Source organism: Microtus ochrogaster, linkage group LG7_11 (assembly GCF_000317375.1).
Source record: "Microtus ochrogaster isolate Prairie Vole_2 linkage group LG7_11, MicOch1.0, whole genome shotgun sequence".
Taxonomy (NCBI): Eukaryota; Metazoa; Chordata; class Mammalia; order Rodentia; family Cricetidae; genus Microtus; species Microtus ochrogaster.
Genome location: NC_022032.1, coordinates 26,842,993 through 26,855,340, shown reverse-complemented (window position 1 = coordinate 26,855,340; position 12,348 = coordinate 26,842,993). Strand labels below are relative to the sequence as shown.

Genomic DNA, 12,348 nt, shown 5'->3' with positions numbered 1-12,348 from the left:
AAGATCTTCCCTAGTAGCCTTCTAGTTAAGGCGGTCAGTGACTTCTGAGTGTAACATGGAGGGTCCAGGTCTGCTTGTTTGTTGTTGTTTTCTGTCCCGCCCGGTACCCCATAACTGTTTAGCCCCCACAAAAAAATCACACATAGGTCTCCATAAATCATAAGCTGATTGGCCCATTAGCTCTAGCCTCTCATTGGCTAACTCTCACATCTTGATTAACCCATTTTTCTTATCTATGTTAGCCATGTGGCTCAGTACCTTTTTCAGTGAGGCAGATCACATCCTGTTGCTTTGGTGATCTGGGCAGGAGTGAGAGGAATCAGCTTCCTCCTTCCCAGAATTCTCCTGTTCTCATTACATCCTTTCTACTTCCTGTCTGGTTTTCCCACCTATATTTCCTACCTGGACAATCAGCATTTATTTAAAATATGATTGACAGAATACAGACAATTCTCCCGCACCATCTGAGAAAGGGAAAATCATTTTTTTTTTCAGTGTCATCAGATCTCAAGTAGCTAGCCCTAAATACATGTATATATGAACAACACTAGATAGGATCAGTAGGCTATGTGTATATACAAACACACACATATGTTCATATAAAACAATAATAATTATAGAAGATAGACCTGAGTCTGAGAAGTAAGGCGTGAGGGGGAAGGAGTAGAATGTTCTAGTACTGATTTATAAAATTCCATATACATAATAAATGTTTTTATTTTATTTTTCCATGTGTAAAAGCAAAGAGCCTTTATTTTATGCAAGTTTGCAAACTCGGACCCTCCACATGTCCAATGTATTGGAATAAATGGAGAGCCCCGAGCTCAATTAGAATTGGGTTTTTATAGTAGTAAAGGTAGGGGTGAGGGGTTTCTGAGGTTCAGGACTCCTGATTGGCTGACATTTGTCTAGGGGTGGCCTGATGAGTGTGCTGGCAGGTGATCCTATCTACAGTGGTTGGAACCTGCCAGAGTAGGACCCAGCCATTGATAAGTTTAATGGAGGCCTGAGTCTCAGTAGTTTAACATAATAAATATTTAATAAAATATAATATATAATCCTTTTTCTGATGTCTACACTTAAATGCCTTGAGCTTTTCATTTTGAAATTAGAAGGTTCCTTTATTCATCCGTTAATTCATAGGTTTCATAGGCCCAGATGGAATTTCAGTGTACTTACTGCTTAACAAGTGAAATGTTGCTCTCTCATAACCCCGCGTTTCTAACTATATTTATAGGCTATACTAACCAACTTGTTACCTCCCTTTATTCATTAAACACAAGTAGAAGGCTGGCTCAGAGGGAGAGCCTTTGAATTGCGCACATTTATTCATAACTTCAGTTCTGTTATGGTTTAATGAAAGCGTGCATATGTTTTTAAAGCATTGTTCCAGGTTTACTTTTGTTAAAGCAGGCTTTTTTTTTTTTTTTTTCTACCATCAGGTTTAACTTGTCATCCAAGCCGTCCCTTCACTATGGCTTCCTGCTCCCGTGATTCTACAGTGCGACTCTGGTCATTAATACCTTTAATCACCCCTTTACAAATCAATATTCTGGCAGACAGATCTTGGGAAGAAATTATCGGGAACACTGGTATTGAATATGTGCATGCACTTGATTTCATCTTTAAGTAATGTTCTCAAAGAAAAATGTCCTCACTGAATGGTGTTTTGTCCTCAGACAATGCTATAAAACAAGGCACCCCTCCTCTACTGTGTGGGAAAGTGTCAAGAGACGTTAAACAAGAAGCAGAAAAACTAACGTGTAACCCTCACGTGAAAAAACTAAGATTGTTTTCAGAATGTTTATCAGTAAGTATTACAGAAATTATAAGTGGACATTGTCTCTTTAGGCAGGATGAGTCACCGCAATGAGAAAAGGTCTTACCTTTAAACTGTAGCCCGTTTGCGTGAACCATCGCAGCTCAGTATTTTAATATGATCTGTACAATATTAGAGGGTGGAGCTAAAAGCACAAGAAAAGAATAAGAATGTGTACTTCGTTTTCTGTTCATTTATTGACTGTATGATGTAATGCCTCTGAGGGCTAGAACGCTGTGAGGGTTTTTTCTTGTGTGCGGATTTCTCTTTGTTTATCTCATAATCCCTCCCAGCCTCCAGGCGGCAGTGACAATTTGTGGGACCTGGTGGCCGTGAGTAAAGGACGAGACGACAGCCTGCTTCCTCAGAACTACGGCAAAGGCATGGTGCACTCCAAACACCTGGTTAAATTTAAAACAGTAAGTGATCACACAAGCATGGTTTACTCCCACCCAAGTTTTCCTTTTCTACCCACTGAAGCAAGAAAGTGCTTGGTAGACTGAAATAAACACCGAGAAGACAAAATTAGTAACAGCGGTGAAAATACGAGAAAAAGGTAGCCATAGTTTGTAGAGATTAAATTACATGAGTCTTCAAGTTGAGTTGGGACTCCATGAAAAGTCTTATCTTTACTGTTACCTCAGGTGGTCACAGCTTAGCTGATGGGCTCTTGTCACTGTTAGCTATCACCTGCTGAGATAATAGATACCATTGACAACAAAATCTGCCCTGGAAGCTAAAACAACAACAACAAAGCAAAAGTTTATACATTTTTAATAAAAAGCAGTGTTCAGACAGCACGGAAATCACACTAGGAATCAGATTTGATGTTTCCCTTCATAAAAAGAGAATTCTTAAGTCACAAACAAAATATCTGAAACTGTTTTAGAAAAACAGGTCTACAATATAGGAGCCGAAGTGAGCCAGTAATTTTCACTCCCATTGGAAAGCATTTCTGTGTGTCTAAACAGTTGTGTCTCACCACGTTCAGCCTCTGGGATTCTAGATAACCCACACTGAGAAGGAATAAGGAAAGAGGGACACACCGCTTCCAGAGTGCTTACTCTGCGACCTGCTCAAAACAGTGTAAAGACGATCATATTTTACAGATAAAAATATCACTTTAAAATATTTAATTTCCAATAGTACATGCTCTTAAAATATCTGTTCTCATACTCATTCATCTATTTATAATCTCTCTTTAGTCTGAAGCCCAAGAACTCACAACCATCAAGGTATCTACATTCCGTGGAGGTATTGGCGCACCTACTAAGGAGAAAAAGCTCAAGGAAGCTGCTGAAATCCACCTGAGGTTAGGGCAGATTCAGAGATACTGTGAACTCATGGTGGAACTCGGAGAGGTAATGTGCAATTAAAGGAAGAGTACTGTGTCGAACACGATACCCCACATACTAGGAATTCAACTAATTCCATATAGAAGTTCACTTTGCCCTACATAATTAACAAGCAGGTGTCAGGTTGTATCATAGGGAGTTAGCAAAGTGAGGTCTCCAGGCTAGCAACATCAGTCCCACACCGGACCTACAAGAGCATGAACGTTGGTATGCACTTCAAACATCTGTGCTTGGTTTTTGTAAGCCCTTGTGGCTATTGTCATCGGTGCTGAAGTGTGAGAGTTACTCCAGGACTGTTGTGATGTGTCCGTGTTGGCTGATTTGCTTCGAGTAGCATCTCCTCCACTGGGCACACGTAGATCCCACCCGGGCTGAAAGAGGAATGCCTCAATGGGTGCATTTAAATGTGGCAGGGACTGTTACAATTTCTAATGGAGACCAAAGCAACAAAGCACATTTTTCTGACATCTTCTCCTGGCCTCTGTAGATACCCACACTCATGCGGTCTGCACTCGCATAGATACACACATACATATAACCCTAAATAAAAATAAAAATCCACCTAAAACAAAGGAATGCAGAAATAACATAAGTAAATTTAAAGTGTAGCAAAATGCAATTTAACCCCTATCTTTTTTATAACTTTTGACATACATATAGATAAAAAATGAATTGCAAATTGACAAATAATAAAATATCCTGATTAAAAGACACTTAAAAGTATTTCAAAGTAATAAAATCATTTATTTTTCATATTGTGACTGCTTGATTAAATGTTACAATGTCAACAGAGCCCTTAAAGCCAGGGTGTCAAGTGAATAGATAAGTTTTAGGAGAACGGTGCATTTTTCATTGATGTTTGTTTGCATGTGAGTATATGAAATTTTAAATTCCTTTTTTTTTTTACTTTTTATTTGGTTGTTTGTTCGTTTTTCAAGGCAGGGTTTCTCTGTATAGCTTTGGAACCTGTCCTGGAACTCTCTCCGTAGAGCAGGCTTCACCAGGCTGGCCTCAAACTCCCAGAGATCTACCTGCCTCTGCCTCCCTAGTGCTGGGATTAAAGGAGTGCACCACACCTGCCTGGCAAGATTTTAAACTCTTACCTACATCCCTTTCTCAGTTGGGAATCTATTTCTGAAGCTGTGTAGTAGTACTACTGTGCACATCCTAATGGCCTCAATTACTCCTGGAATTGTACCTGAATTCAGAATCGGAGTGGACTCATAGGTACTCGTCACCATGACTCTATGAACAGTTCCTATTTCAGGAAGTCTATTGCTATGAAATTAGGAAAGCCTTTCCCTTTTTCACTTACAAGACTTATGTTTTTATTGAAACAGCTTAGTGAATTGAAAGCTCATCTACATTTCAACGTTTATTCTTCCATTCCCCTACAATGAAGACGTTTTTTAGTAAAAACATATTTAAGGAAACTGTTTATTAACATGATTTAAGTATGCAGTTTTAAAAAGATTAGCATATCATGCATATGCACACAAAAATGTATACAGATATATTCAATATATTATTTAAATTTTAACTTCAATTTTTAAGTTAATTACCAGTCTTTTAGCCTTAATTGCGCTATAGACCCCAGTGCTTTGGAAAGCCTTAATTAAAGTAAAGTTTTTATTTATGCAGTGATATTTTAAAGTATTTTCTCTTCCATTTCTTATTAGACCTCAAACCCATATGTTGAAGTGACAATAATAATCAGTTTTGAATTAAGAATGACCTTTAAATGTTGCCCATGTTATAAAATATGACAGATTTAGTTTTAAAGAAAGCTATGATAGTAAATAGCTTTTACACAATAAGTTATACAATAGAAATGATGTATTTATTCAACAAAAGAAACTAATAATTCTTTCGAAGTTTGTAATAGGATTTTCCCTGAAACAGTAGAATTTCATGTATTTTATTTTACAATATGTTGCTGTTTACCTGTTTTGGACTATATTAAAGAGCTTATTATTATATTCCTGATATTATGATAACTCTAAAAAGTGTTTATGACTAACATGAATCTGTAAAATGTCTGCTTAGAATTATATAACTCATCTAAATATGTACATTTCTGTTCTTGCTCAACTTTGCAGTGGGACAAAGCCTTGTCCATTGCACCTGGAGTATCTGTGAAATACTGGAGGAAGTTAATGCAGAGGTAAAGTGACAGTCTGTGTCCAAAGAGAGATCTTAATTTATGTATTGACATAGAAAGAACATACAAATATGACAGTAGTTCTCAACAGTCCGTACACCTATGTTATACTAAATAATAAAAGAATTTTGTATCTACCACTATAATAATTAGATAATTGTTTACAAATCATTTTGGTGTTATTATGTTTGTCCTGAGATCTTAAGACTATAGTAGCCAGATGTTTCTCCTTACCAATGAAGAAGAACAAAGACTAGCAAATTACCAAATATATATTACTACTGAAGTAGCAGTGAGAAGACTTTCTGAGGTTATCATAAGCTCGTAGAATATTGTTCTATGTATAATGCCACTCTCTGAGGAAATGAATTCTTGCCATGCCTCCATGTTAAGTCTAAGTTAATAACAGATTTGTCTGACCACTGAAGGAACTTTTTGTATATTTTTTAAAAAAGCATATTTTTCTTTTATTTTTTTCTTAATTTTCTAAAGTTACCGTAACAAATGGCCACAAGATGGATTGTAATCTCACAGTGCCTGAAATTAAAAGTCCAAAATCAGTTCGTTGACAGAGTTGATTTAACTATGGAGGTTCTGAGGAAGAACCCTCTGTTCGCTGCTATAATCTCCAGCTTCTGCTAGCTAAAGCTACATTGCTGTTCTCACTGATTTATCCACTGTGTCTCTTTGGCCAAATTTAATTTTTCTTAAAATATTCTTTCTGGAATTTAGACCTACCTTACCCTAATTTGGTATAACCCCCTATTAATTTAGTAAGTTACATAGAAAAAAGTATTTTGTTGTAATATTGCTTTCAAAGGTTCCAAATGTTAAGAATTAAATGTATGCCTTTTGGAGCACATTTATAGTCAGAACACATTTTTATCTAATCTGACATTCAGCAACTGTTTTATAACCATTAAGTGGTTATATGCTAATCTTTGTGCTAAGCCAGTAGAGTACTGTTAGAGAGTAATAATCTTTCTTTTGCTATTATAAAGAGAAATTTGAGAGTTTTTTTTTTCTTTTAAGTCTTGGTTTAAGAAAAATCCTATTTCTAGTCAGGCACATAAATTAAAATTAGTGAAGGCTAAGCAGGAAAGCTAGAAGGATGTGTATAGTTTGCCATGGAAAGGTATACTATTGGCTATGATTCAGTCTTCCAGAAATATTATAAGTACACCATTTGCTTGAACCTTCAAGCTCTGAGAATGTCAGATCCTTTCTATACTTTATCAACAAACTTGGGAATGATACTGTTCCCGTGAATGCTTAATAAATTCAAGTTAGTAGTGACTTATTACATAAAAAACTCTTTTTCCTCAATCAATATAAACTAAAGTGAATGTCACTTAGGACAAAAGTACAGTCACTCACTCATTGTTGATAGCAGGTAAAACTAAAAATATTTGGTGTTTTATATGATTGTTAATATACTTTTGCAGCATCTTTACCATAATAATGTTATATTTCTAATTTTAGTTATTTATGAGATAAATGTAAACAACCTTCAAATATATTATAAAAGAAGACATCTGGCATAGGCTTGTATTTGTACTCTCTGCCACAAATCAAGAGACATTAATAGAATGCACTAGTAAAAGCGTTTGAGATCTAGTCAGTAGAGAAAGGGAATTAAAGGCTGGAGTGCAGGTCTCAGGCATGAGTGCCCAACGGAAATGGGAAGGAAACAAGACCTAAATGTTCTGGGCTTTTAAACATTTAAAATTATTTTCTTGTTCCTAAGACCAACAGAAGACATTGAAAGATCTTAAACAGGGTAGAAAGTGACCACCTCGAACTTCTGTACTGAAAATATTCACATAAACTGAAGAAGGGGACAGATTGGAGAAGACCAATAATAGCTAGGAGAAAAGCCCAGTGGCATCTGCCCCACGAGACAAGAGAGGCATGGAACCGTTACACAGTGACAGGGAAGAAGGGCTGACACGTGTGACTACTTAAAGAGTCGAAGTGAACTGGCTTTAGTCATAGACATGATTGTATAGATAATTCTTGGGTCGTAGACTTGAAAAAAAAAAGGTAGATGTTGCTTTCTGTTGACTTGAGATTTCAAAACAAAGCATTTCCGTTACCACCTAGCCAGGCCCAGGGTCCTATTGCTGCGCATGCGTAGTCAGTGTTCAGTGACATACTTAGTTAATCCAGGGGCCTAGGGCTGTGAATCACTACGTAATCTATGTGAATTCATTGCATAGCTGCACAAGTCTCCGTACACATGCACCAAGTCCCCTTTAAAGGCAGGCTTTGCCCGTTCCTTGCTCTTCTCTTTTCTTTCCGAGGCAGGCCTCCACAGACCTCTCCTTTCTCCCTTTCCACCCCCCCCCCCATGAATAAACTGCCACGTTGGTTTCTCGTACATTGTAGTTCATCTCCCTCCCCCCGCCCTAAACTACAACACAAAGTACCAACAAAATCTAGGCATACTTAAAATAATTAGCACATGAGATTGTTAGTTTTCACAGAGCTTGTTAAATTGAAGATTTCCTTGTTATTTTCATAGCAATATAAAGTAAATAATATTACTTCTTTAGTCCATATAAGAAAGTTGGACCACACTAGGATAATACTTTCCTTTGTAAGATTTGAAAGGTCAAAAGCTTTGGGCAGAAAAGAGAAAGCAAGATTAGAATAAGCTAAATAGGACAGGAGGAGCAAATTGGAATGCGGAAAAAAAAAATTTAAAACATATCTTTAAAAGCCAATGCCTGATTTTTTTCCTCTTAAATGTGACTCAGTTGATAGAGCGCTTGCCTAGAACACACAGATTCCTGGGATCGATCCCTAGCACCTTATAAATTAAGCATTGACACATGCCTGTAATCCAAGCACTCTGGACATAGAAGTAGTAAGAATGTAATTCAGGTTTATCCTCAAATATATACTGTGTTCAAAACTAGACCCTTTCTATAGTTAGATGGATAGGAAGGAAGGAAGGAAGGAAGGAAGGAAGGAAGGAAGGAAGGAAGGAAGGAAGGGAGGAGAGAAGGGAAGGGGAAGGGGAATGAAAAGGGGAAGAAGAAGGAGAAGAGAGAGGGAGAGAGAGAGAGAGAGAGAGAGAGAGAGAGAGAGAGAGAGAGAGAGAGAAAAGAAGAAGAAGAAGAAGAAGAAGAAGAAGAAGAAGAAGAAGAAGAAGAAGAAGAAGAAGAAGCAGAAGCAGATCAAGAACAAGATCAAGATCAAGAACAAGAACAAGAACAAGAACAAGAACAACAAGAAAAAAAGAAGAAGAAGAAAGGCTGAAAGTATTCCAAGGGAAAATCAATCAAGTGCTTTGTAGAGCTTTTATTCATATTCCTTACATGATCTATGTTTAAAATATGAACTTCAGTATTTATGAAACCTAGAAAATTTAGCCATGTTTTTTTTTAAAAATAACAGTCTAATTGAGAAACCTTAAAACAAAGATTTAAATTGAATTTAGAGTAATAAAGATAGTCTTTCTCTCTTTAGGAGAGCTGACCAATTAATTCAGGAAGATAAGGATGATGTCATTCCATACTGCATAGCCATTGGTGATGTGAAAAAACTCGTCAATTTTTTTGTGTCCAGAGGTCAGCTTAAAGAAGCTCTGCTTGTTGCACAGGTATAATCATATAAGCATGCCAGGTGAATACATTGTGGCTGGATATGGGGGGGGTAGAGAAAGTCATGTTGATCAGAACTGAAGTTGGATACCAGTAATTATCTAATAATTAATTAAACTCCAATTGTATTGTAGGCTGCCTGTGAAGGAAATATGCAACCCTTACATGTTTCTCCACCTAACGGAGCTTCATGTTCTGATGATATTTACAAAGAAGATTTTAATGAGTGAGTGATATGCCTTTGTTTCAGGTCATTATTTTATGGCAGTTTTCCCTTTAGAAGTTTTGAAATAAGGTCATTCAGCCTCCTTTTGTGAAGTGAGCACTTGCCCTCTAGTGTGCAAATGCATTCCTTCCATTATCTAGCTCTATGACAACATCCATCCCTATGAAGGAAAAACTGCTAGGCAGGTAGATACAACCTCTGCACACTCAGCACTTCCAGGGGGAGAGCAATGGGACAGAGGAAGACATATAGCAGAGGAGGGGTGGCTTTGCTTTAAAAAGCAGAATACCCAATATCCAAGATCTCTTGGTAACCACATTTGTCAGTGTTAGTGCCTAGAATATGATTTATTCTTCTTTTAAAGAAGAAATCCTTGTAAAAAGTTTTGACTTAAAATTTTGTAGACTTTCAACCTTTTCCTTAAGTTGATTTGCTTATCTGTCTTTCCTATGATATTTCTAATGATTCCTATTAATTTCCAGGACAATATTGTACTTTTTTTAAGCTTCCCGCCATTTAGCAGACAATTGTGAAATGTTTATTTTTGTATGCAGTATTCTGTCTGCATGTTTGCCTGCAGGCCAGAAGAGGGCACCAGGTCTCATTACAGATGCTTGTGAGCCACCATGTGGTTGCTGGGAAGTGCACTCGGAAATGAGCTCTTAACAGCTGGGCCATCTGAAATGTTAAACAAGTATTTCTTTTTGTGTCTTAGCTGCTTTTCTTTGCTTTTCTTCTTCTAAACTTGGCATGTTAAAGATAGGTACATGTCACATCGTTGATATTAACTAAAATTTTTTTAAAATGTCATTTCAACCTTGATTATTCTAAAGTCAGCCTATAGCTGTTGCAAATTATTCGACGCAGAATGGTAGACAACACAATCCTGTCTTGACTTCCCAAGGCTTCCTGTTGGCACTTGTGGGATCCAAGACTGGGAAGAGCTTTATATCACACTTTCTTAAAGTCTGCTTTCTGACTTAAATCAGGGTTAAGTCTAAAACAAGAATGTGAACTGAACCATTTGTTCTCTTAATTGCCTTAAAAGGGCATTAATTCACATTTGTGATAGAATTACTAAGTTAATACCAATTACTTTTTTTCTTTCTAGGATCCTACACAAAGTCATTAATGAGCTGGCAGAATGGTATTTTCAGGATGGCCGAGCAGTGTTGGCTGCGTGCTGTCATCTTGCTGTAGATGATATTGAGGTACAATGGTTCAAAATGATACATATAACTCAGAGGTTCTCAACCTGTGGGTCACTGACCCCTTTGATGGGGCTAACTGACCTTTTTAAGGGGTTCATCTAAGACTATCAGTAAACACAGGCTTTTACATTACAATTCATAACAATAGCAAAATTCCAATTATGTAGTAATAACAAAATGATTTTATAGTTGGTAGTCACCATAACATGAGGAACTGTCACAGCGTTAGGTAAGTTGAAAACCACTGATATGGCTGAATAGCTCTCAGGTATGTTATGGTGCTGGAAGGGGGGAAACCAGAGGCATCTGGTGTCGCATGTTTCCAAGTCTCACGATGAAATAGCACATGCGCATACTATGCACTATGTGCTTTGTTTTATCTATTTTGCTTACCAGATAAATATTTGTAACAACTTGGGCAATAATTTAGTATTGTTGCATAATCTAGGAGAAGCTTTTAATGTTCTCTTCTGATGAAGACAGATGACATGTTCAAGATACAGGCCAATATTATAGGAGCAAAAGAGATTAGAATCATGGCTCATTGACACAAAACTTAACTAGAATTTATGAAGCCTTAGGTTCCTTCACTAGCATTGCAAAAAATTGAGTTGTAACATTTGAAATTCTAAGTTGGAAAATAAGCTTTATTTCTCAGTCAGCTTCATTTCTCCCATCTGAAAACCTGAATTATTATCGCATAGGTACTTTATGGAAATATATTCAATATATCAAAGAAAATTAGTATCTAGGCTAATATTAATTTATCTGCTTATAAGCTTGGATGAAAATAACCATTCCACTAAGCATCTATACAACTGAAAGAACTGTTTTCTTACAAACAAGCTTGCTATGGCATACCTGATCCGTGGGAATGAACTAGAGTTGGCAGTCTCAGTGGGCACTGTCCTAGGAGAATCTGCAGCCCCAGCAACCCATTATGCCCTGCAGTTACTGGCCAGAAAATGCATGATGACTCCAATGTGGTAAGAAACTTCTAATTGAAAGAGTAATTTTGCAGTTATGGCATGCATTTTAGAAAATTAAAAACAGATTTTTAAGAAGATAATGTGAAGAATATGTTATGTGTGTTATATCTTTTTATATGTGTAATATCTATCTATGTGTATATATATACATATACATATATATATACATATATATATGTTTGAGATATCATTGTGAAAGAAAGTGTAGCAGGGGAATTAAATCTATCATGACCCTTTCAGAGGTAGCCCGGTTATAATTTTGTAATACTTCAAGTGATATAATATCATGAGACAACAAGTGTATGTTTTTTCACCATTGTTAGGGCCTTAATTTCCACTACTAAAAATTTTCACATCTACTCTGTTCTTGTCCTATCTTTGTGATTTACTTTAAGGCTAAAAAACAAGGTTTGTTTGTCTGAAATAATAGAGCAGTCATTGTCCACACTCTGTGCTTTCAAGAGGTTACATGGAAATCTGGATCTAAGTCATTCTCGTTCAGTTTGCATCACCCTCTTCTTAGGACAGACAGTCAGTCACTACATAGGCCCTTTTAGAAAATATAGGATGCTGTCATTCAATGGGTAAGTCCTGACTAAAGATGACCATAGAGATTGTTTGTTTGAGGTTGGAAAGATGGCCTAGCCGTTAAAAGTACTTGCTGTTCTTACAGAGCACCCAAGTTCAGTTCCCAGTACCCATGTCAAACAGCTTACAAGCACCCCTAACTCCAGTTTAAGCGCCCCCTTTTGGTCCCCGTGGGCACCTGTACACATTGGTACACAACTTATATTCAAACACAAATACTCACCAAAAACGAAAATAAGTATAACTCTTCAGAGTTTTACTTTATCTTTCTCCAAAAATACCTATGGGAAGCTTCTAAACAAGCTTTTAAATGAGGACTTTTACTTCTTCCTAGTCCACACTTCATGTGAACAAACTGGTAAGATTTGGTGATGACCATAAACATCAAAGC

At 36.8% G+C, this 12,348-nt stretch overlaps 1 protein-coding gene across 4 annotated transcripts in view; it reads left to right on the top strand.

Annotated features, from left to right (window-relative positions):
• The window catches only part of Wdr17 (WD repeat domain 17), an 81,726-nt gene that overhangs the window by 55,850 nt on the left and 13,528 nt on the right, over positions 1 to 12,348 (top strand). For all 4 annotated transcript variants that reach the window (XM_013352051.2, XM_026786964.1, XM_026786963.1 and 1 more), the window contains 9 exons: positions 1,443 to 1,592; positions 1,680 to 1,810; positions 2,113 to 2,238; positions 3,025 to 3,180; positions 5,274 to 5,338; positions 8,810 to 8,942; positions 9,078 to 9,169; positions 10,281 to 10,380; positions 11,227 to 11,366. In XM_013352051.2, coding sequence (XP_013207505.1) covers positions 1,443 to 1,592; positions 1,680 to 1,810; positions 2,113 to 2,238; positions 3,025 to 3,180; positions 5,274 to 5,338; positions 8,810 to 8,942; positions 9,078 to 9,169; positions 10,281 to 10,380; positions 11,227 to 11,366 — 1,093 coding nt within the window. The remainder of the gene's footprint in view (positions 1 to 1,442; positions 1,593 to 1,679; positions 1,811 to 2,112; positions 2,239 to 3,024; positions 3,181 to 5,273; positions 5,339 to 8,809; positions 8,943 to 9,077; positions 9,170 to 10,280; positions 10,381 to 11,226; positions 11,367 to 12,348) is intronic.